Below are 26,598 nucleotides of genomic sequence, written 5' to 3' on the forward strand. Positions count from 1 at the left end.
TCATAGGAATCAGCTCCACATTAGTTCCTCAGTCCAGTGAATATGCATCAGTTTCTGAAAGACATTTCCATGTCCCCAGGGCACAATGTAAGGCAAACCTTTTTGAACTTTAGAAACCTGTGGAAAAAGTATTGATGTGTTCTTGGGATTCTCATTTGATGTGCAAAAAAGAGTTGCTGTAGACTTGAAAATCTCAGAAATAATGAAAGGGTTAAAAAGGATTATAGGTCAGATATGGGTTAAGCTATTGGGAATAGAAAAATGAAAATCTCTGTAATACAAATAGAAATGTACTTCTCTTCCCATTTGATATATATCACCACTGTTACCTTGAATTCTTTGTTTCTGAAGACGGCATCAGCTGTCATCATAACTGAATAGCATTTTTATCTCTGCTCCAGTTATTGAAACATGCTAGGATTCAACAAACCATTTCTGAAACAAGCACCAGGATTTCTGTGAACTTCTGGATTTTCTTAAATATCAGCACACCCTTCTTATCAAACTCTATAGTCATCTCAAACTCTATAGTAAGCCCAAGGCAAAGATTTATATTGCAAGTTTGGTCGCTTTTTTTTTTTAATGTTTAATATTGGCCATTATATGTAATTTTAAATGGTTCAATTCGACTATACAATAGTCTCACTGTTGTAGGGTATGTTTGAGAGCAAAAAGATTGCATAGGAAGCATGTTTGGTTTAATTATGCAGATTTTCTTATTATATTATTAGAATTATATATTATAATGATATATTATAATTATATTTTCTTACTGTATTATTATAATTATGAAGAGTTTCTTATTCTTATTCTCTGATTTTTGAATCTTGCAATTTAATATTTACTATATTTAAAATTTTAAACATTTCTCCTATTTTTCCTTCCTTGCTTGTTTATTGTCATTAGGTTTGGCACTGAGAACAGCAATATTATGTGTTCCTTTCATAGTCTGTTCCACAGGGAACCTGAGCTCATCTGAAATAGTTTGGACTAATAAATCAAGGGAATAGTGTTCAGCTTGTATGCTTTAAATACACAGCTTACCAAATGATTTTTTTCTTTCAAGTGTCTAAAGCTATTCTTTTCAAACATCACTGTTCAGATAAAATATGTTTCATTTTTCATCTCATTTTGCTTTGATTAGGTCAGACCTCTGTTTTAGTTGAGAACAGAAATAAATCCTGTAGCAGTTAAAGTATCACAAGCAAAGTAGTAAATTTAATGATGTTATCAAAATATGAATACAGTAAAGGACTTTCATATTATAGGAAAGATCTGATACATTTATTCATTTTCTTTGTGTACAATGATTATTGTTAAAGGTACTATGTCTGTCCATCCCCGGAGCCATTATAATATTTTCAATGTCATAGTATTACTATGAATAATTTTTAAAATTCTGTAATGTTTCTTAATATCAAGAAGCCTCTTGACTTTGCATTTTCGATTGATTTCAGTGCCATCCATGTTTGTTTGCCTTATGCAGAAGAGAGTGGTCCAGATAATATATGCTATTAAAAAAAATCACAATGAGTGTGATGGAGTAGGAGTGCTAATTAAAATACCAGATAGTCTTATTTCAGAAATATTAACTTGATGCAAGGATTCTTACCACAGAATGATTTCAGTTCAAAAAGATTTGGAAGTCTTCAGTCTAACCTTTGACCGATCACTGCCTTGTCAACTAGGCCATAGCACTAAGCGCCACAACAATCTGCTCCAATGCTTAACAACCCCTTCTGTGAAGGAATTCTTCCCCATGTCGACTTGAGCTGCCTCTGGCAGAGCTTGAGGCCATGTTCCCTTGTCCTGTCACCAGCTGCCTGGGAGAAAAGGCTGACCCCCACCTGGCTTCAACATCCTTACAGGGAATTGTAGAGAGAATGCAGTTACCCCGAGCCCTTTCTTCAGGCTGAACAATCTCCGTTCCCTCAGCCATTGGGACACCTTCTTTATCCAGTCTTGATAGAATTCTAGTATGGCATTGGTTGGAAGGCACTGTTCATGTGGTTGCAACCCCCTCACTGTGGGCAGGGACACCTTCCACCGGACCAGGTTGCTCAAAGCCTCATCCAAGCTGGCCTTGAACACTTCCAGGGATGGAGTGTCCACAGATTCTTGGGGCTACCTGTGCCATTTCCTCACCACCCTCACAGTGAAGAATTTGTTCCTGATTTCTAACCTAAACCTATGCTCTCTCAGTTTATATGTTCTGTCACAAAATTCCCTTGTGCAAAGTCCCTTTTCAGCCTTCTTGTAGGCCTCCTTCAGGAACTTGAAGGCTGCTCTAATGTCATCCCAGAGTCTTCTCCAAGTTGAACAACCCCCAGTTTCTTAGTTTGTCTTCATGGGAGAGGTGCTCCAGGTACTGATCATTGCACTGGATCTGCTCCAACAATCCATGACCTTCCTGTTCTGGGATCCTGTGCAGTGCTCCGACTGGGGTATCATGAAGGCAGAATAAAGGGGGAGTGTCGCAGACATCTTTTCATGAAAATCCTTTCATTAGGATTTTTCCTGCTGAGAAGCTTCATCAACAAAATGTAAACAATAGTTATCTGCTGCTGTGGAATGCAACAAGTGCATCTGTGATTGGCCCATCTTGGATGTTTACAATTAATGGCCAACCACAGCCCAGTTAGCTTGGACTCTCTGTCCGAGACACAAACCTTTATTATTCATTCCTTTCTATTCTTAGCTTAGCTAGCCTTCTGAGATGAAACCTTTCCTTCTATTCTTTTTACTATAGTTATAATGTAATATATATATAATAAAATAATGAATCAAGCCTTCTGAAATATAGAGTCAAATCCTTGTCTCTTTCTTCATCCAAAGACCCCTGTGACCACTGTCACAGGGGAGAATCTTCTTTTTTGGCCTATTGGCCATGCTGCTTTGGATGCAGCCCAGGATACAGGTGGCTTTCTGGATTGTGAGCACACACTGCCAGGTTATATTCTCATCTGCCAAGTCCTTACCAGGGCTGTTCTCAATCCATTCTTCTCCCAGCCTGTGCTTGTATTTGGGATTTCAAAGTGTAGGATCTTGCACCTGGCCTTGTTGAACTTAATGGGGTGTGCATGGGCCCCCTTTCTCAAGCCTCATGTGTCCCCTCTGGATGGCATCCCTTTCCTCCAGCCTGTCAACAGGGTCACACAATTTGGTGTCACCAGCAAGCTTGCTAAAGGTGTGCTCAATCCCATTGTCCATGCTGCCAGTAAAGATGTTAAATAATGCCAGTCCCAGTGCCAAGCTGTGAGGAAAGCCACTCATCGCTGGTCTCCACTTTAGAATTGAGACATCAAACACAATTCTTTGAGTGCAACCATTCAGCCAATTCCTTATCCACTGCGTGGTCCATCCATCAAATCCATGCCTCTAGTGAAGAGACACAGATGTTGTGTGTGACAGCATCAAATGTTCTGTATAGGTCCTCATAGCTGACATCAGTTACTCCTCCCTCACCCACCACCACTGTGGTCTCTTCATAGAAGGCCACCAAATTTGTTAGGCACAATTTTCCCTTGGTGAAGGCGTGTTGACTGTCATCATCACCTTATTTTCCATGTGCCTTAGTATAGTTTCCAGGAAGATCCACTCCCCAACCCTGCTGGGGGCAGAGGTGAGACTGACTAGCCTGCAGTTCATTTTTTTCTTTTTTAAAATGGGGGTTGTATTTACCCTTGTCCAGTCAGTGAAAGCTTTACCGGACTCCCATGACTTCTCAAATAAGATGAATAATGGCTTAGAATCTTCATTCACCTGAGGACCATGAATGCATCTCATCAGGTCCCATGGACTTGTGCAACTTCAGGTTCCTTAGATGGTCTCAAATCTGATATTCCTCAGTGGGTAGTTCTACACTCTCCCAATCCTTACCTTTGCCTACTGTGATTTGGGTAGGGTGCTTCACTGGAGCATTACCAGTGAAGACAAAAATAGTCCTTGACTCCTCATAGTTTTCCATATATGAGAGATACTCTCTTAAGAGGATATTTATTCAAATACCATACAAGACAAATTTGAGACACTTTCATATTTACCAGATTCTCTGCCCATTGCTTTTACTATTTAAGAACTGTTTTATTATTTTATGCTCAGTTCTATGGCAAGTGAAAGGATTGAAGCAAAAATGCAAGTAGCAAGCAGATCAGACTCATTGTTGTAGTTTTTCTATTTTGTGATACAAGGAGGGCAAGCAAATAATTTCAGATTTTTTTTTATTTATTCATCTTTAAAGCTGTTTATCTTCACAAACCTATCCATTCACCAAATGAAATAAAACCATGGCACAGTAGTAGTGATGCCACTGGTGCAAACCACAAGAGTGATACGCTCTGCTTACGTGTGTTGATATTCATCTGTTTAATGAGACTAATTTAACTACTATGTCATCCTGAGGTTTCCAGTTTGGCTGATCATCTACCAAAAATCTCAGTCTTTTCAAGTTGCTGCCTCACTGGACAGAATGTCCCTTATTTCTAAGGGTGTGACTTGATTTCTGGCTGTTCTAAAATGCCAAATCATGTTTTTGATCTCAGATGAGCTGTTTATGTGGCTTTGTCAGTGACTTTTAGGTTTCATTGCTCCCATTCCCTCAGATTTTGGGTCATATGTAATATTTATGAATAATTACTTTATGCCTTCATCCAGATCATTAAGAAATGTTTTGAATAGCATAGGGCTAGGAGATAATCACTGCAAGTCACCTTGAAAACCAGACATTGGATGTTTCACTGTGGGAAATTACATTTTTGAAACATATCAGTTAAATGTCTCTAACATTGGTCCCATAGTGTTCTAGTTTCTAATCAAAATGTCAGTGCTGTATCAAATGCTACATATAAATCTGGGTAAATTCCCATATCACTGTTATGACATTCTGCTAAGTTTGTAATCTCATATAAGTGTCAGGTTAGTTTGACAGAGTCAGGTTACCATAATCCACATTTATTGGCATTAATTACTGATTCATCTTTTATTAATCAAGCAGCGTATTAGCTATGTATTGTATGTAAGGCTGGTGTCAGGTTTCCATGCTGATAATTGCCTAGATTACCTCATCTAAAGTTGCCCTAAATGGTGACATGATGTGGTTGTGTTCCTGTAAAGCTCTGTAGTTTAAACCCTGTCTGAATGTGGGTGGGTTTTTTAGCCATCAGTGCATTTTCTGAGTAAAAAAGAGATTAATAGTGCTGAGAACAATACCTTGGGAGTTTGGAATAACCTGTGAAAGTGCTGTGCTTGTATTTTGCTGATTTTGGTTAGGCCTTTAAATTGATATACTTAATAGGAAAGAGAGATTAAAAATATTTACTTCAAATGCTTGATTGTGAAGAAAGACACACAGCCGGTGATTTACCATGGTATTTAAACATGGTAATACTGAGGTACTTAAACATTATAAACAAAACATTGTTTTTTATATGTTTTGTGGTTCTTTCCATTCTTGCTTCAAATTATGTAAACTCTACATTTCTTCTCAGATTCTTCTTTAGGAAAACATAACTAGATTTTTTTTACAGTTGTTCTCACAGTAACCTCATTCTGGAGTAGATCAATTTTTCCTTTATAAAGAAATTCTATTATTCTACTTCTCAGTTGAGAAAAATCAATGATAGGTGAAAAACTGAATTAAAAAATAGAATTAATTCTATACAGGGACAGAAAGCTAAATAATTTATCTTAAAATATAAGTTAAAGCTTTTATAATTAAGATCTGTCCTCTTTAAAAAAAAAAAATGAATACTTATTCACTCCTCATCAGTGTAAACACAATATTTCTACAGTATGTTGACTGGTTTTTTTGTGTGCCACAGTTTGTGTCTGTATTAAAACCCATTATTGGCTTGAAAATTGCTAATATGTTTTCTGTGCTGAAATTTTCATACACATTCTGGCAAACCCAAAGGAATTCAGTTATTTTTGCTCTGTGCTGAATGGTCTCAGGAAATTTAGCTCATCTTTCCTGTATTGATACCACCATTTTTATTTGCATGTGTGGAAATGCCATAATTTTGTAAAAGATGGAACAAAAAATGTTGAAAATTATGGGTTTTTTTCAAACAAATCCTTTGCTCTTTTGGATGTCATTCTTCGGTTGTTAACACTGTCAAATAGAGAAAAACACCACCACCATCACTATCCTTGTTGCTTGTTTTGTTTTTGTATCTGCAGTTCCGTTCCGGGAAACCTTAGCTTGAAAACATGAGCATTAAGCATGCTTTCAGTGTTTTATTCTGTCTTATATGAGCAATTTATGTGATTGTGCTCAGCTGTTAGGTTCTCGTTGCCCTTCACAACTGCCTTTTAAAAATAAGCAGTTGTTTTGAACAGAACTTGGCATTTTCATCAATGATAGAGCTCTTGAAAAATTCTTCAGATAGTGTAGAGGCTTCATCATTTGATGAGAGGCAGTTCCAGGTGAGGTGAAAATTTGTCCTGTAGTAGGAAAATTTGTCCTGTAGTAGGAATCTGAAACCATTGGAAAGACTGATAACTGTGTACTAACAAACCAACAGCTTTCCTTCAATTTGTTTGATGCCCCTGGTTTCACTGAAAGAGAAGTTAATTTTTATAAATTATCATTTCTTTATCCTCCGTGAGACAGTGAGCAGAACACAGCTTGTGTTCATCTGACCAAATCCTGGATCATTCTTGAAATAATCCCTTTGACTGTGCTGAAAGGTAGATTTTGTATTTGCAAACCAAAACGGAACATAAATTCACCTTTAATGTTTTAAAGATATTTTACTTCTAGAAATGCCTGAAAAACATGATGACGATGCACTGCAGCAAGGAACTTACTATTCTGTACTGATGCTGTGTTAGCTGTTGTAAAAACTTAATATGGTATGATTGTAGCATCCTATTTCAGCCTGATGCAGTGTTCTTTTCCTGTTATTGTAATGTTCAAATCAACCTCAGGGAGATTCCTCTTTGCCCATTACATAATTAAACTTCAGCTCACACTAGCATGATATAGTGTGGAAGTTGCTATGTGTTCAAAAAAAAAAAAAACTAATGGAAGAAAAATCCATTGAGAACTATTAAATGTGAAAAGACTCCTTCTGGTTTATGAAGTCTCTGAACAACAAATTGGTGGAGATTAGGAACAGGACTTTGGCAAGTATTATTTTCAATTTTTTATCGTTTTTACCACATATTCTAGACATCTACTGTTAACTTCCTACTAAAGACAAGATCTTAGGCTGAATGTACTGCTGTATGATTTCATGTGGCGAAATTTGTGTAACCAGAAGTTCTCTTATGGAAGATGGTTATCATCAGATTGAGATAGGATAAATATGACCAATATATTTCTTATAATCCATATGATTTCTTTTCAATTTACATTCATCCATCCATCCCAAGTTTAGCTATACCTAGCATGAACACAATAGGCGAGTGGAATCCCAATTCAGTGTGTTGTATTCTGCTGCCATGGGAAGGAGGTGTGAGACACTATCACTGGCATGTCTTGTTGCCATTATATGGTCTTGAGCCTAGTGGTGAGAGCAGTGTTACAGTTATTCTATTTTTGTTAAATGTTGACCATGTTGTTTCCATGTATTATTTGGAGGCCATTATACCATTTATGTATTTTTTCTATTCACGTTTTAGGAAACATGTGGGGTATTTGGGGACCTGAACAAATTGGGAAGCAGTAATTGAAAACTATGGACAAAACAGAATTATATGAAAACCAAAGAAAGGAAGTCAACAAGACTCAGTAGAGTTAGATCCAAACTCTATCATATTTGCTCTGTCACTTGTTTCACAAATCAGATCCCCATTTTCTTTCAAATGAAGCTTGTTTGATACATATTTTTGCATGTACTCTGTCAATGTGTCTAACGTGTTCAGGGACAGTTTTTTTGTAATTCAGTGGATTTCAGTAACACTTTGACTGAATCTTTTGTTGCTCACTGCACATGACATTTAAACAGCATGTTACTGTCTGCAGCTGTTTGCAAATTCATTGCTGATGATTGAAGCCTTGGATTTCCATTCAAGTATGCAACATGTTCCTGCAATCATATATCAGCAATCTAATCAGATGAGGGTGATTTTGTTAGGATACAGTATGGTTACAGAGGAATCTCCTCAAATGTCAGGCAGCATTTACAATGCAAGAACACAATTTCTTCATTCACAGGTGGCAGGTACTGTTACTGATTGTTTAATAACTGTGTCAATTTGCCGGCTGACACACTATGCGAGACATTCTGTTAGATCTAAAAGCTGCCGTAAAATTTACCTTGGCATTAAATCTGTTTCCCACCCATAGTTTTCATGCTTAATGTTCTGGTCTGGGATTCTAAAATGTGAAGGCATTAGATTTTGATTAACAATTGCCTACTATATTTTTGGTCTAGCTGTTCCTAAGAAATTGTGCCTGTAACTAATTTAGGACCAGTTTGTAGATTTGAATTTGTGTTGTCTGCTTCTGTGCATGCACCTTGTGAAATTAGCTGATCTTTTACAAATCAGAACTGAGTTTAGAATAGGCATGCACTGTTTATAGGATGTGGTGGTGTGAGATAATGCAGTCAATGGCATTACTTGTGAGCTTCTCTCACCAGGGGCTGCAAGGTAATTCATATTGGAACTGCTGCAACACATTATGGGCTCTGTCTCTCATGGTTCATGCTAATGTGATGGGTAATTATGAAATAGCTGCTGTCAGAAATGCCTGAATTCTCATAGTATAGCTACCCGGGGCAAGGCCTAAGGGGTTGTATTCAGTTTACAATATGTATTTCTAGCTCAGAGAAGTCAAGTATAAGGCAAATTTATGTTATTTTGAGTATAGAAGGCTTACATTGTAATAGCAAATGTTTTCTGGATTCTATCTTCTGCCTTAATGGCCTAACTCAGAAAGATACTTAGAATACATACCCAGCTTTAAATATACAAATACTCTGCTGAGGTTAAAAATACTCTATGTTTTAAGCAGCTGCCCCATTTGAGACATCAATCTGAATGTGTAAATAATTGACTGGATAAATACATAAAAATCCTCCAATGAAGGTCTTGAAATTATCATTAGAAATACTCAGTATTTTGGCCTCTTTTCTGGAAAGATGCTCAGAAGTGAAATATTTCTGGGGGGGGTAGAATATAAGAAAATAAACATAGTGCAGAAGGTAGTCTCACACCTGAGGAGTTGCAGCTGTACCAATCACCAAAGATTAGGAACAGGCCTGCCCTTAACAGGCCACAGCTCTGTCCAATAAGAATAAGAGTACTACAAAAGAGTGGGTTAGCTGATTGAGGGAGGAGATGGAGTTTTTTGGTTGTGCATTGAAGAAGAAGGAGTGCGTGCTCTGAGGAACTGCCCATGAGAAATCACCAAGAAGGTATGGAACTTTTGCAATATGATGACAACATATTTCCCTTGCTATACTACAATGAATGGTTAGAAACATGTGGTTAAAAAAACCCAAAAACTTTTTAAGAACGTGTTATCCACAATTTTTGACAGTAAGGATTATAACAGTTCGCTTTCAAATAGTTGTGAAATACTGCATTTCATGGTACTTACATCTCCTGTTTGGTTGTACTGTACATCGTGGCAGCTCTTTGGGACTTTGGTAAATGTTTGGGGCATTCCAAAATGAAATGTATGAGTTTTTCCACTATGGCACTTAAATGTATGTGGGCAGATTAAATGTGTTTATTAATTGTTCTTAGAAGCTACAGATGGTTAAACTGCTGCCAGGAAATGAAGGAAAGAATGTTCTAGTGAAAAGTATTTCCCTTCCATTTGGTGCATAAACCTACTTCATTCTCCTGCTATCCCACCATTGCAACATTAGAAATGGCAGAGAATTCTTCAAGTTCCATCAGAGGTTTCTATAGTCATCTGCTGCTCAGAAGAAATGGATGTTTCTAGGGCTAACGGACTAATTACTAAGTAACTTTTCACCAAACATCACTGTTACAATGTTATTAGGAGGAGCTGTAATTGTGTATATCTCATTCTTTACAAACAAAAATATTAGCCCCACGTTAATTTGAATTTTTAAATGGGGAAAAGTAATGAAATTTGCTGTGGAGATAGCTATTAAAGGCGCTATGACTTTTATGTGTGTTAGAGGTGGCACCCACTAACAAATTGATTTCTGGGAGCTTATTCTTAAATACTGGTAGGCAGTAGTGCATTGCTTGCAGGATCACTTACTTGTCAATAAGGATTTGTTGTGATAACTTAATTCTTGTAATTTACAGGTTTTGCTGGAGCATTTGTGTTCTGTGAGAATCTTTTAACTTTTTTTTTTTTAGCTCAAAGAAACCCGACCTAATAAATTTGTACAGTTTATTTAAACTTCGATTTAAAGTATTTTGTTTTCTAAGTAACTGTAAAAGTTATAAGTATTCCTGGAAAACATATAGTAATATATATACTGCAAAGTATGTGAACAAGACAAGAGCTATGATGGAAAACATTTCATCCATATTATCTTCTTCCCTCACCCCACAAATAAAACCCTAACCAACCATCCCAGAAAATCATCCACAAGTTAAAGTGATAAAACTTGCAAGGTTGAAAACTCTTAAAATCAAATAAACCACATACATTAACATAATATTACAGCTGTATTTAAAGTAACACTATTTCCTCTATTCTTTTTTTTATTTAGAGATTATAAAAATGTAATATACATCAGATACTGAGTTAATTTTGAATATTTTAGCTAGTATCTTAGAATATACTTTGAATGACTTATAAAATGGTTTGGGTTGGAAGGGGTCTTAAAGATGGTCTGGTTCCAACTTCCTGCCATGAGCAGAGCTACCTTGAAGGCCTGTTTCTTAACTTGGTTTTGGTAAAGCTCCTGTGACTGGGAAAAGATCAGAATGAACAGTGTGGGTTACCTAGGAGATGGCATAGTGTAGCAACAACATTTATTGTTCTGTGTTAGTTTTTTGCTTATTTTTCATGCATCCAGAGAAGGTTAGATTGTTTTTCATAGCATTAGGATTGACTTGCTGCCTGCCCAGTTTTGGACCATGATGTTTTAGGGTGCCTGTGGGGAATCACAGTTACAGCCTGGTTCAGGTTTATAGATGGATGAGAATTACACAGCTAAACTCTTTCAGTTTCATGAAAACATTGGTATGTTACATCTGTGGTATCCAATTGTCCATGGATTTCTTTTCTCTCTAATTATGTTCAAGAGCAAGGGAAACACCCATTGGGAAAATTGCACTCAGTGTTGCTGGTCTCCCAGCTCACAACAAGATTAAGCCACGGCCCACATCTTGTTCTTGATAACAGTCCATGCAGATATCTGAACAAATTTAGTTTGGAGGGAGTGTCTGCTTCTTTGGAATTAATTTCTACTGAGGGTGGTCTTTTGATACAAGTTTGCTGTTTGTTTCATATGGTCCATGGAGAAAAAGGTGCTTTAACTGTTAAGTTACTGCAAAATCACTGTTAACCACCATGACTACTGGCTTGTGACTGAGAGCAGTTTTTTGTCCGAAATACAGAATCGCCAATGGGAGCAGCACACAGGGCATCTTCTTTAGGGCTTAGCTTCTTTTGCAGGTGATAATCTTGAGTGCATTGCGCCTGGGCTGCACTGTCCTGTGTTCCAGTCTCTGAGTTCTGCACTAATTAAGCATTTGGTGTGTCAGGCTGGATAAAATATTGAGCACATGAGCTAGGTATTTTTGGCTGTAGGAATGCATGTGCACACCCACCCTGCTTGGAGCTGAGTAAAGAGCTCTGTGTGCTCAGGAAAGAGCTAAATACAGGTTTTCTACTTTCTGTATAAATGTGTGTGTTTTCCAAGGTGTTGCTGAGGCAGATTCTATTATGGATTGGAACAAAAGTGACTGGCAGACTACTAATCATTGTATGGGCTGGACCATCTTTTCTATGGTAGAGCCTGTTTAAGTGGTGAGGTTTATTTCCTCAGACTGGATCATAGCATGATAGTGCTTAAATGAGTAGTTAAAACTGTAAACAGGTGAAGCAAACAAGGCAAAACCACACCTGATATCTAGATATAACTTCCCTCTGAAATTTAAAGGACACAGTTTTTTATAATTGCAGGCCTGAACATTAGAATGAAGTGTGTGTTTTACAGACAATTGTAATTCTCATTTTGACTACTAATTGCCCCAAAGGGATTATTTTATGTGATGTACTTGTCCAAGGTCTTCCTACCTCTCTACTACATATTCATGAATATGTAGGCTGCATGATGGAAAGTTTGTTTCCAAGTTGTGAGCTTGCTGGTATTAAATGAGATAATGTCTGTACAGAAAGAACAGCAGTAAGGAAACTGTGAAGGCAGGGGTAAGCAGAGGGCAGTGTTTGGTGGGTGCTGGCTGATTAATTGCTTATGCCATCTAAAGGAGAATTTTGGAGTCTGAAAAAAGATGTGTCATAAATGTTATAATAGACTTGTTATGTTTGCATGAGCACAACATTGTGAAACCAAATTTGTGCTGTTGCTCAGCTACCTCTTCAAGCTGTACCTTGGAAGTAGAGTGAAACAGTTCAGTATTTCTGTGTCTGGCTCTGCCACCACACACCTGTAAGTCAAGGTCAGCTTGAAACCCATGTATTCACAGCCCTGGGGACTCAACATGGTGTGTTTGAAATCCTGTGACTAAGACAATGCATGTAGACAATTGTTTTTGTTTAATGTCTGGTAATGTGTCCTTTTTTATTTTTCTAGTATACCATTACTAGACAATGGTGTCCTTTTTTATTTTTCTAGTATACCATTATAAGACAATGATTTTGGTATAGCTCAAATTATCCCTTTTGCTTACATAAAATTGAAGTAAAAATGTTTAGTAATAAACACATTTAAAAGTTGTGGGAATTCTTTTATTTTGTTTTTCTTAAATAGATTTTTGAGGTAATTTTCAACTTTGACCATTGTAGTTTATAAGACAGAGCTTACAATAAAAATAGTTTTTGAAATGTCAAATGCAGAACTTAATGTTTATTATTTGGGGAAATAATTCAATAGCTGTTTATTCTATTTTAAAGATTCTGCTATTGTGTAAACTGGTTTTTAGTCACATTTTCAAACTAAATCGCTGTTCTTTTGGAGTGAGGTCATGAATTTCTATTAAGTTCTTTTGACTAAGTATTTATTTACATGCTATTTCTGTGGGTAGAAATCTGTTTAAAAGAATTGTGGAGCAGAAACTGTTTTGCAATGGAGAAGGGTAAAATGCTCCTGCCATCAGTTGCCTGACTGGTCAGAAGACTAGAGGAAATAGGACTGGGAATTAGCAGCAGTTAGGAAGATAATGTGTTTCCAGAAGTAGAGAGATATGCAAAACCATGCTCCATTTAGTGCTCCTCGGAGGTCTACAAGGTCAAACATTGCTGGGAAAATTCCTCAAGCCTAAAGGCCATAGCTTATCTATAATCAGTATGTTTTCTCAGTCCCTAAAACAGGGATGGAGGCCCCAGACCTGCCTGGGTGTGCCTGCTCCTTAGCTCTGCCTGGGCCAGGTGCTGGTTGGCACCATCTAAAACGTGTCAGGGACCTTGCTAACCCTGAGACTGTATGCATGACTCTGTTCAATCACTCTAAAATGCTCTTGGATAGTCTTTAACAGCAAGCTGTTTGCTAGGGTAGAGATAGCTGTATTATCTTCTGGATTTTTTTAATTTAGGAAAAAAAATAGGGGGGGTTTTGTGCTTGTTTTATACAGTGAGGACAATGTAAATAGATAATGGTTTGTTAGAAAAAGCAAATTAAGTCACATTAGTAAAAACAGTCTATCAGGACTTCATCAGCATTATACTAAAGTTATGCAAACAGCCATCGACACTAGATAATATATCTATGCATTAAATTATCTTAAAGGAAGAATGTTCACAATTTTCTGGCCTTAGTAGTGCAAAATACCTTTTCAAATATGACACTATGCTGTCATCTACTGAGAAATGGCTTCCTCTCTACGGGTATGTACATGATATATGGCTTTTGTGTTAAATGATTGTTTAACTTTATTTACTGCATTTTTTCAGATTTCTTATGCTAGAAATTATAGGTAACAGTATGCAAATATAGATTTATTTTTTTTTCAACAAGATTATACAGGAGCTAATTAATTTCCCACTGTGACTTATGTTTTCTAGCTCATCTTGCATATATATTGCATCTAGCTTATCTGTATATATTGCATATAGGAAATATATTTGAAAAAAGGGTGATGACAGCATAAAACTAAATGCCAGAAAACTGTCAGTTTGCTGCAGAGACACTTGAGATTTTGCAGTATAAGGTTAGCCAAAGAGAAGAGTGAATTTTGGTGGGATTCTTTTTGTGAGCTTTTTGTTTGTTTGTCCCTTCTACCCACTACATTTCCAGCAGCTCTCTGTAACTTTCAAGACGTCCTAGTAGCCTGTAAGATCCTCTGGGGAAAGCTTTTCAAGAGTTTAGACTATAGTGCCATTTTATTAGTTAGGGATTTATTCATCTCCAGAGCAGCAGTGTGTACATTTGGATTTTGCAATGTGTGAGTCATGTTAAACACTGGACATGTATTTGTATTTCTTAAGTTTGTGAGGTGTTTATGCTAGATATTACAGTTCAAATTTTGCTATTTTAAATACTGACTAAAATCCTTAACTTGCCAATAAAACCTCTTTTTCTCTTTCCACAGAAGTGGAAAAAATTGTTGTTCCTTGTGTAGGGTTATATACAGGTTTTACTCAGCTGAAATAAATAGAATTAGCTAAACATATGCATAGTCCTCTTCCCTTTTGGAAGATGGCAATATGAGTCAACTATTAGCATAAGTGTATTCATGTGGTTGTATTTGGCATAATTGCTCCTTTTTCTGTGTATCATATATTTTGGCTATTGTACAGAGTATTTTGGTTACTTTTTGTTTTAAGTCTCAGTTTGTGTGCTACCACACAAATATTCCATCTGTCTTCTCAGTCCACACAGAAGAGAATATTTAAACTAGGAAACCAGGGGAAAGGAAAAAATTCTAAATTTACTGAAATTAATTGTAACCCCATCAACTCTGTCAATTGAACAAACCTGAAAAAATAACTATTGGAAAAGCTTTGCAGAATTTTCTCAAATATTATTTAATGTGTCTTGTTCTATGTGGGTTAGACATTACCTCTGTTGGTAGGAAACAAGACCTGCTCCTTAGCATTTCTGTAGAAAGGAGACTATTAGGAGAATATTAACCCAAAAAATACAGTAGAACTCAGTTAAGACTTAAGGACAGCATAATTGTAGTTGTGCTAATAATGTAATGTCATGATGAAAAACATGCATCAGAAGAAAAGCCACAAAATTCTGGGTGGCAAATAGAACTAAAAATTCCCCAGTGTCTGTTCAAAGAATATGCAGGAGGTGCCAAGCATTTTTTAATATTCTGAGAAGGCAAATATACCATGTACAGAGGGAGAGAATAATATTTCTGCCATTTCCTCCCTCTCCTCCCCTTACTGTTTCCATTGTAACTGGGCAGTCTGGGCTGGTTCATTCTCATTCGTGTCCTGATCTATGGCAGGCTTTGGGAAGATGACAGAACAAACTGTCCAATCTTTCAAAGCTGAAGATGCAGAGATGAAGTAAAGAGCCACTCCTGTAGCATTACAGCCTAATTCTGTCTGCCCAGTGCCATCCCTTAAATACTGATGCTCCCCCTGAGGCAGCCATAGTGCTAAATGAAAGGTGTCTTGGCACTGTCTTTCAGCTGTGTTAGAGACTTGTAGATCATCTATATGTTTAATGGATGGATGTCAGGCTCTAGGACAGAGGTGATATTAGTTAAAGGCTGGAAACTAAACCCAAAAATAACAGTCATTTTTTAAATGCCAATTGGGTTCAAAATACCTTTTTTTGAAGCTTTGAACCTATCCAGTTCCTTTGATATCAAGGCATGGATAAAATTTAAATTTTCCCATGGTGACATGATCAGATGGATGTGATATAACAAATTGTTTGGGAATCTACTGTATATGTTGCAGAAGAACCATCAGTATTAACAGACTAGACTATGGAATTACTCCTGTCATATAGAATATCCAAGAAAAAGTAATAGTCAATTAAAGAAATTATGTGGATTATTGAGGCATTATGATTTATTAACTCTGTGGGCTTCTGAAGCTTCTTTGTGAGACTTTACAGTCAAATGTCACCTGTGCAATATGTATAGCTCAAGTATAGGAGTCCTGTTTCTTGTACTTTTTAGATTTTTTTTCTGTAGTTATTTTGAAGCTTTGATCACTGTCTTTACCCTAAGTGCTTGCTAACATGGTTGGAAGATAAACAAATCACTCAAACCTGTAATTGAAAGCAACTTTTTGTGCCATAAGAAGCACAGCCTGAGGATTCGCTATCATGTAGTATTCTTAGTTTCTTCCTCCTTGAGCCCTTTTCATGGGTTTTGTTCACATAAAAATTCAAATCTGATTGCCAGAGGAAATTAAGCTCAAAGTAAAGGGTTTATTCTCTACAGGAAACACTTGATAACAAATTTAGACAGTTGGATTCTACTTTAAAAGAGGCTGATGGGAAAGTCCTAGGAATCAGCACTAGTGTTCAGGCTATGATGGTTATAACATATAATTGTATATACAACATATGTTGTAAGAAGCTATACTGAAACTGAGACTTTTTCTGTGGCTCAAGTAATTCAGAGGAATTTTTCCAAAAGAATCTGTTTCATACATGCTGGTGAACGCATTCAACCCTATTTGGATTGGGCTCTGGAGTCTGGGCTAAGTAATTTCATCATCCTGACACCTGCACCTTGATTCATCCCAAAAGTTAGTGCTGATCAGAGATTGCATTGGATAAATGTGTGGATGAAAAACGTTAGGAGAGGAGAAGGGGAGAGTTTGCATTCTTTCAGAGAAAGGAATGTGTAAAGCTTTCATATTATTTTATATGAAAGCATGGCTGTTCTGATTGAAAAGTTATTTATTTAAACTATCTTACTGTATTTTTACATGCCTCAGATGCTGCAGTACCTGTGACCTATTAGTTAGGTATTTTTGGGGATTGGCGGTCTATAGGATCTTTGATTTGACTACAATGTAACATTCCAGACAAAGATCAACTATAAGGACACACAATGCCCTACAGCCTTCACTTCTTTGTCTCTACCTTGAGAAAATGGGTGATAGAAGAACTGGGTTGTTCTGCATTTGTATCATGGAAATACTACTACTTGAAGGAAAGACAGCAGAATTAGGGACAGAATTGTTTGAGCTCGAGTCTCCACTTGCAGAGAAACAAAGCATGTTTGTTGTGAGGTTGCCTTTAGATGAGCAAAGCAAATAAAAATTGTTGCTGATAAAAACGTGAAAAGTCATTTTCCCACAGAGTATTTTCCTGCGTGGTTGAAGTAGTATTGTGTGGGCAGCAGCAGCTAAGGGATTCCCAAGGCACTTGTGTTCTATTTTTCCACTGTGTTGTTTCTAGTAGACAAGAAAAGAAAATAAAATGATGGGTGCTACATTTCCTATTATTTTTCTTATACAGAAAATACCTAGAAACTATAGTTTCATGTTCTATTCAGAGAGACCAGATGTCATTAAAAACTTGTACAGTTAATAACCTATCATGCCAGTTATTTTAATCTTAAATATATCTTTCTCCTCTCTTTAGATTTTAAAACAAATCAATAACTTGACAGAGTTTTAGTATGGAAAATAGAAAGGCAAGCTTTTTTTCAATCATCAATAATCTTGGTTCTATCACATCAAATGTCTGAATAAAACTGAATGGTTCTATAACTGTCCGATGGAAAAAAAAATTGAACAATACTCCTGCTGTTCCAATGAATTGTGGAAAATGAAAGATGGAAATATTTTTCCTTTGCAAGGGTAATAAATACATCAACAGATTTGGTTTCAGCTTGATTTTTGCTCTTTTTTATTTTTTTTAAGAATGCGGATAAAAATGGGATTTGGGTAGGATGACAGTAGTTTGTTACTATTTTCTATTCCTAAAAACATCTCGTGAAAATTATTTATGATGAGTTTTAGATGCGTTTTTATATTTCTAAACCTTGGTTTTAAGTGGCTTGGTCCAAACTGAAATGATAGATCTTGTAAAGATTCATGAGGAGTATGCATACCTCCTGTTCCGTAATCCTGCTACACTCAAATACTTTCCATATCAAAGGCTTTCTGCTCAAAAAATATTATGCAACATATTGGTTTTGATATATTCAACTGAATAAAAGGCATGGTGAATGTTAAGTTCTGAAACAAAGAAGTGGAACTGTGTATTTTTAATCTTTTTCTCATGTGAGCTCAATTAAAGTCATCCAAGAATTAAAAGGAGATATTGTAAAAGATACTGACACTTCCTTCTCTAAAATATGTGTCTTTTAGTCACTTGGACACATTTAGATTGCAAGTGTTATAATTGAAAAGAAAAGCAAGTCTTTAAAAATGCGGGAGGGTAGCACTTCTGTCCCTGAATGCTACTCATCTCAAAGATATAATAATAATTTTAGAAGTTCCCTCCTTCCATTCTCCATCCTTCACACAGGTCAAAGTTGATGTTTTCACCAAGACCAAGCCCAAGCAAAGAGTTGACAAAAGATACTCATCCTAAAGAGCTTTTATTATGAATAACAGATCTTGTTAGCCAGAGGCATTTTGAGAAGGACAAAGGGATTCAGTCAGAAAGCAGATATTGGAAAAATGCTCATAATTCTTCTATATTTTTATGCTGCTTTTGTTTCTTGCCAAATTAAGTACATAGTACTTACAGACATTTAAATTTAATATATTATCACTTTACTGCTTTTCTTTGCATCACAAGTTCCTTCAACTTATCTTTGAGGTCATTTAGTTACTGGCAGTTTTTTAGCGGGGTTTACTATATACCACTTGATCTCTCTTGGAATATCAGTTTTTCTCCTTACATCACATAAAGGCATTTCTTTTGAAGTCCACACTTTTGTCTATGAATTGCCATCTCTGGTATGTTTAACAACAGGGATTCTGCAAATTTGAAAGTGGAAGGGTTGGGAAAATTTCTGTAGAAATGTAGTTGAAGTATGCTGTTATTGGTGGCATGCTTCTTTTTTCATTCTTGCTGATTTTTCTGATTCCATTTTGAATGTTTAAGTCTGAGATGAGTTACTGAGTTTTTCACAGGGTCTTCTCTTTCTAACAGGAAAACTTAAAGTAAGTTTGTGGGGACTTTTTTGTGGTGAGGAAATGCTGTCTGAGTGTAGTGATTATGCTTTTTAGAGATTTGTATTAATTTTTGTATGTAAATGATTAAAGGGATCAACTTATTTTAATAATTGCATTGAACTATTCCTAAAATCTATACTAAGGAACTTCAAATCCACTGTCACTTAATAACCTTGAATACTTTTCTGCTAAATCTTAATAGAACATTAGCAACTAATCACTTGCATTATTATGGTGCTTGTAGTGATTCATTTATTTCTTTTAACATTGAAACAGACTTAAGGTTTTATTTATGTAGTTTTTTACCATAAACCAAACTCTATTGCAAATATTTGATATTTGGGTAATAACTTTCTCCCTTTGATCTTAACAGCTGTTTAGGTCTCAATGTTTGCTTAGCAAAGCTAAGCCATGCTGAGTAGCAGTCACCAATTAAATGGTCCTAGGTGATGCTTACCAGGCTCAGTACCTGATTTGAGGTTCTTGGTAGTATTTGGTGAGGTGCATGGGGGAACTGCCATTATTTTGTGCAACATATCTTCCAGTGAGCAGAGACAGTCAAAATACCGTTTGCTCACAGGAGAAAGTGGAGCAGGCTCGTGTATGTAATGCATTCACCAGTCTATCACAAAGTCATTTAGGACTAAGTCTTGAAGAATTGCTCTTTGGCTCTACAACCTTCCTCATAGTAGTTAGCCAGTGTAGTTCTGATGGTTTTTACTTATGTAACATTAAAAGCAGTGCCTGTTCCATATGTGAACAGTGATGTTTTAGATCTGTTTATTGTCACAGAGGTATTTCCATGGCTTGGAAAACTACTGCCTGTAGTTGTTCTGAGATGTGGGAACCTGAAAATATCTCTGGGCAGAGTTAAGCTCAGTCTTTTCCAGAACATCCCAGAAGAAATATTTGATTCCACAGCTGTTCTGAAGTGAGTCTCCTTCAATCTGTCCCTAGATCTACTGAATATCTACTCAATTTTTCAGTTTCAAAAACAAATGAATCTTTATCATAGGGGTATGCCACAATAGCATTGAAATTTTTTCTCTTTCATCAGGATAATTATGATGATATAGTTGAAATGAGATTAAAGTTTACTGATAATTTAAAAAAAATGAAAACTACGCCTTCAATAAAACATACCCAAAAATGGCTTTGCTTATCAATCCTAAATAAACCTGTGTGGACAATTGAGGGGAACAGTACCATAAGGCTCTCATGTTCTTTTGTAGCTTGTTAAGAACTGGGAATAAGAAACCTCCCTGAGTTTCCTTATTTTATCCAACTTAACCAGCACAGAATGAGAAGCAAGGGAAGGAAGGTGTGTTTTTATGTGTGTATGTTGTACACCAGCCAAGGTGCAGCCTATCTCGGTGGTACTTAGCCAAGACTGGTGGGTTTTTCTGACAGTGGAGTAAACTGGACTTGAGAATATATATCAAAAGGGTAAAGTCTCTTCTAGGCCTTTTTCAGACTGCCTTCCCCTGATAGTTTGTGTATGATTTTGATCTTACTTATGTTGGTTACTTGACCATAGAGAAGACAGTTCAGTTATCATCAGCAGTTAGGGGTATGTAAACCCCTGGTTTGTTTGATATGACAGAGTTTACAGAGAAATACTTTTAGCAGAATATCAAAGAAGATTTGGGGGTGTTTTGAAAAATGTAAGCATTTTATTCTTGAGTTTTATAAAAAGGAGTTAACATTGACCATGTATCTTTGAACCTTTTCTTCCCTCATGCGCTTCTTATGATGTTGTGTGACACAAAAGCGATAACAGGAGTGAAGAATATGACAAAGTATGTAAGAGTGATGCCTGCTCCCTTCTCTGAATAGCAATCTATCAGAAACACTGCCAAAAGGAAGACATTTATAGTGTTAAATAGAATGTTCACAATTTCATGGGACCTATGCCTTTAGGCAAGAAAATGATCTAAAGGTATTCACTGCAGTAGAAGGTGACCATAAAACTGCTCACTTTTAGAACTAAGAAAAGCACTAAATTTTGTCTCTGCTTTTGCAGTAATTCCTTGACATCCTTACTCATTGCTGAACAGCAATGCTTACAATTGTCAGAATTTTTTTTTGTACCTAAAACCACGTGTGCATAAAGGAGGAATAATGTGATTTCTTCTATTTTAAAATATTAAAATATTAGAAGTAGTCAGATACTGGTGTAGACTGCATGAATTTTTGCTCATTCCTTCTGTGTTATTCTGTAAGGTTTGGGGATTTTTTTATTATAAAATCAACATGACAAAAATACTGTCTCATATAGCATAAGTTTAGAGACATTTTGATATCAACCTTAAGAAATAACTACTGCTTGTATGAATTTTAGAGTTTGAGGCTAATTTAGAATGTTAGTCTTAAATTGGCTGGCTCCTAGGTCTCTATGCCTGTTCAGAGATTAACATTGGAACAGAAATGATTTGGATTATAAAATGTGGCAAATTTCCCTCCTTAGGCTTCCAAACACTGGGTGGAAGACTAAATAAAAGAATAGCTACATTTACATGCCTGGTGAAATGCAAAGCTGAAGAGTGAAAAGTGGCTACACTCCTCAGTCTTCTAGTTTGCTTTTGGTAATTTCATTGCTGGAGGCAATTAAAAAGCAACTTGTGCTGATGGCTTATCTGTAGTGATAACTTCATAGGTATATGCCCTGGCATAAAAAAAAAGTGTGTTAAGTCTCTGGAAAATCTAGTAGATTGAATAAATAAATACTTGTGGATTTTTTTGTGATTGTGTATTCATGCAATGTGCAAAACCAGGAAACATAAACTTTCATATGCAGCTGGAAACTTAATTGGTTTCATGACTTTTAAAAGCTTTTTAACAGATGGAATGTGTATTACTGCAGAGAGAAAGAAATATTAAAAAAATCTGGAAATTAAGTCCACACTACTGCAGAACTGTCAGGCACTCAGGGCATACTGCATATTTGGTTCCAAACTTTCCCTGTACTTTTGAACTCCCAGCACAGCACTGAGGCCTCAGATCTCCAGAGACAGACTATTGCATTGGTTGTGTAGAACTGCGCTTTGTGTGGGTTGATAGTGTTTGATTTTCTAAGGGTATACTGCTAGTCTCAACATATGTTGTGAATAACTCTTTTATTCTTTAATCTTCAGGACTACTTCTGAAAAAATACTTGACACATAATCTTGTGGGATTTTTTCCCTATATTTTTAATGAGCCCTCTGTTCTGTTTGTATTTAACATTAAAATTTACTGTTTCTTTAATTGCAGTTTAGTCAAGCAGGGAGTCTTTCAATGGATAGCTTTGGGAGCTGGCAAGATTTTCTTTTGTTATATTAAACAGTGTTTTCACGTTCCATAATGTTCTCAATTCAGCAACACTGAAGCACATCATAAATTTAATTAGAAGGGTTTTCTTAAAGCAGTGTTTGGGCTGATAAATAGAAATATTGAGAAGTAATTTTCCTAATGATATAGCAGAAGTATTTTGGGACTGTAGCACAAGACTCTTGACTATTTTTCCCTTTCCATTTGTCTTTCCCTGGAATAAGAACTGCATAACTTTAGTTATCTTCTTCATTAAGTAACTTTCATGACAAGAACCATCATGAGGTATTATCAAAAGCAATTAGAATCTCCAAACCGATCCTCATTAGGGACAAAAAGACCTCTAAATCTATTTCAATTGGTTCAGAGTTTAATACCTTTATTGCTCTTTTTGTTTGTGATCTAAATAAGTTTTGATTATCTTGGGTAAGTTTTATCAAAAACTTTTTTTGTATGTTTCCTTGCCCATAGTTTACCTGTTCTGGAATTGTGGTTTGTCAATATTCTCATACTTGTATGCAGAAGATGTACTGAAGCAAAGAAATATATATCTTCTGCACTGAAATAAATCCTTCTTAACATTTAATTCAAACAAAATAAATTCAAATTAAAGGGCAAAGAAACTTAAGCTCCAAAACCTATTAGCAAATAATGCAAAGATCAATGGATACATTTTTAAAGGTTGAAAATAAATTGAAGTTACAGATTGGTTAAGGTTATCATCTATTTGGGATGAATGTGTACTTCCATTGACTCATTTCAAGCTGAAATGCTTCAAGTTAAGCTGATTTTTAAAAGTTGTGTGTATATCTATGTCTTGAACAAAAGCAAAAACTTGGGTAGTCTGAAGTCTTGTCTAAGAATGACTTTAAGCATATTTTCTTGCCTGGGACTACTTCCTTCCTTATGAAACAGGACGCAAAGATAGTTTAGCTGTGTAGAAATGTGTACTGGTGACTTATTTCAAAAGACTTGTGAGCAATTTCTTTAAAGAATAGGCTTGCCTTTACACTGTGCTCTTGCCACATGGTTCTCTTAAACTGCTGCTAAGACATGCATCAGACATTGTGCCCTTCACTTGCTGTGGGGAATGAATATGTTGGTGAATCTGTTGCATATGTCAGCACTTCTGTGACAAACAGGAGAGACTAAACTGGGAGGAAGGTACATTAATACTTCTCGTATCCCAGTTACCAGAGTCCACCTTAGAGTGGCATGGTAATGCATAGTACTGTATTTGTCTTATGTAGAAATACACAATATAGCTAAATTATCATCACCACTGAGAAAAAAAAAAAAAACAAACCAAAAACAGATCAGTAAATAACAGCTATTTTGCAGACAAAGAACTCCATACTGCAAGGCTGTAGGCATTCAGAAAGTAGGAGTCTGTCTGGACTGCTTTTAGTACAGTATTGCAGAAAATTGTGAAAAGTTGTAGAGAGGGAAAGGAGATTTTGTATTTTAAAAACTGGTTTTTTTTCATTCTCATTCACCCCCACGTTCTCTTTTACTCATGTATTAGTGGGTGCTGCAATTTCTGTCCCCATTGTCTAGGTAGGAGCTGGGAGTGACGCTAGCAAACACCTAGCATGTATTTTTCATGGCTTTAGGATTGTTCCTGATGCTGAGGCCTGGATGTGACTGTTTCACTCTAAAAAAGTTGACAGTAGCTGTAATTTTTGTTTCTTCATCGTGTCCCACCTTCAAAAGTCATTAGCAATTGCTGCTGATTTTTTCTGCCACTTTTTTTTCTTCCCTTGCTGCAGTTTGTTTGGGGGTTTTTCCTTGTTTTCTTAGTATTTTTTCACCAAGACCAGGTTTCTTGAGAATAAACTGTGATGTTAGTATCTTGATGTTGTCAACAATTGTCATTCTTTTATGCCTTCTTATCCTTTCTTCCAATATTTTTATACCCTTAAGTTCCAATTCACATTTATTTATACCTTGTTTTCATTACAAACCTCCACAATTTGTTACTGGAAAGAAGGTCTCATAGCAACAAAGAAATTACAAACTTTAATCTGTAGCTCCTATTGTAGAGACCATGTGTCTTCAGAATGCTTTTTTTTTTTTTACGGGTGCTTACAGTGATTTGGACGCTTAGAAGAATTTCTTGTAGCAAAATCTTATCAAAGAATAGTGTGCTTCATATGGCCTTCCCTGGGGTGCAGTGGAAAAGAGAACAAAACACACATTTGTGTGAAAAATATTATGCTAATGAAGGCAGTCTAAGAGGCTAAAGCAACTTGATTCAAACACTGTACAGTTGCAATGTAATACGGGCTACAAGAGAGGTAGAACTTTATTAAGATGGCAAAATTGTATCTTAAAGATTTCCAGCATCACAAAGAGGATTTTGTATTTTAAAAAACTGATTTTTTTTTTTTATTCTCATTCGCCCACATGTTCTCTTTTACTCATGTATTAGTGGGTGCTGCAATTTGTGTCCCCATTGTCTAGGTGGGAGCTGGGAGTGACACTAGCAAACACCTACCATGTCCTTTTCATGGCTTTTGGATTGCTCCTGATGCTGAGGTCTGGATGTGATTTTTTTCACTCTAAAAAAGTGGAAAGTAGTTATATTTTTTTTTTCCTTCATCCTTTCCCAGCAGGGCCAGACTTCACTATTTTAGAGCCAAAACTATATGTTGTAGAGTTCAGAAAATGGTAATGTCTGTAAGAAAAGATAGTGGCAATATTAATGCATATTGAAATTGGTTGGTGTTTTGCCTTTGATTAGAGAAAGTCTCGATCAATTTTTTTTTTTTTTATAAATCCAGAAGATCACAGAATGTGTCACACTGATATCTTCTTTGCTAGGAAAGGTGCTAAACAGGTACCACACCTAGACTGGTATTTTTGCAAGGGATGCCTTGTAAACCTTTCCTAATGACTGTCCTCCTTTGCTGTTGGCAGTGGTGATTTGTCTGTTCTCTCAAATGTCAGTAAGCCAAAGATAAAGGAAGGACCTGAGCAGCAGGTATGTAATCTTCTCTTTATCTCTCCTTCAATATTTCAGGAGTTTTACTTTAAATGTGGAGCACACCCAACGGCTGACAGTGAAACATCTGTGGCTTTGAACCTCGTTACAACAAACAGCCGCTGTATCACGTGTATAACATGCACAGATATTAGGTAAGTACAACAAAAATTGTCAGAGATGTACAGTCTCAGTGCTTCAGAGTACTTATCACTTCCAAAGAACCTCTTTTTCTTTGCACATTTTCCTTTTTAAAGGCTGGGATTTTTTTTCCCTGGTAGCATGGTGAAAAATGGGTCATATTTTCAGGTGTGTTATTTGTTTAGCTGGTAAAATTGCAGTTCATATTTTTGCACCTTCGTCATGTTGCAGATGGAAATCTGACTGCTTTAGTTCTAACTAAAACCTTGAGAGCTCAAGATACACAATTTTGAGTGTAGGTATTTTCTGCTAATATGTATTCAAGAACCTGGGAAAGAGCTGGATTTTTGAGGGGCAGGCTGCTCCTGAAGAAATTAACTTCTTGGTGTTTGTTCTATAAATCAAAGTGAAATGCATCTGTTCTCATGTTTGTGTTTATGGCGGTTTGAAATACTGTAATCCATCTTTGCATGTGGTATTTGAGCACATACATTCAAGAATATCCATTACTTGAGAATGCATGGATTAAAAACCAATTGCCCGAAAAAGACAGCTATCATTGTAGTGAAGAATTACCTGAAACACATTTGTCTACTGATTAGGAGGTAGTTCATATGAAAGTGTAAAGAGAATTGTGAAATGGTAGTTGTTGGTCAGAAGGGAGAAATGGGAAAGGACACTTGAACTCTGTACTGATTCATATGGTGTGTGTCTTCTGGAAAGAGCTGGTTTTGGAAGCATCCTTTGTTTAACCAGTTCTGTAAATACACCACAAAGACCAAATATCAGTCTCTGTGAAATTGGTACGTCAGCATTTTGCAGCAAGGGTGCTGACTCAGGTACTCAAAAGTGGCTGGTTCTCCTGTCCCTTCTAAAAATTGCCTGGGCAAGAGAAGGGTTTGGCTTACTGAAGTGCAGGCCCCTAGAGCATGCCTGCACTGCTAAACACAAGAGGGCCAAAGGCTGATGCCCAATCCCAAGCCAAATGGAA

The 26,598-nt window shown here is 36.4% G+C and overlaps 1 protein-coding gene across 1 annotated transcript in view; it reads left to right on the top strand.

The window, feature by feature from the left end:
* PRKN (parkin RBR E3 ubiquitin protein ligase) overlaps positions 1–26,598 on the top strand; it is a 678,850-nt gene that overhangs the window by 306,572 nt on the left and 345,680 nt on the right. Inside the window, 1 exon segment of the mRNA XM_063151779.1 lies at positions 25,506–25,621. Coding sequence (XP_063007849.1) covers positions 25,506–25,621 — 116 coding nt within the window.

The sequence above is a fragment of the Melospiza melodia genome, chromosome 3 (assembly GCF_035770615.1).
Source record: "Melospiza melodia melodia isolate bMelMel2 chromosome 3, bMelMel2.pri, whole genome shotgun sequence".
Lineage (NCBI taxonomy): Eukaryota > Metazoa > Chordata > Aves > Passeriformes > Passerellidae > Melospiza > Melospiza melodia.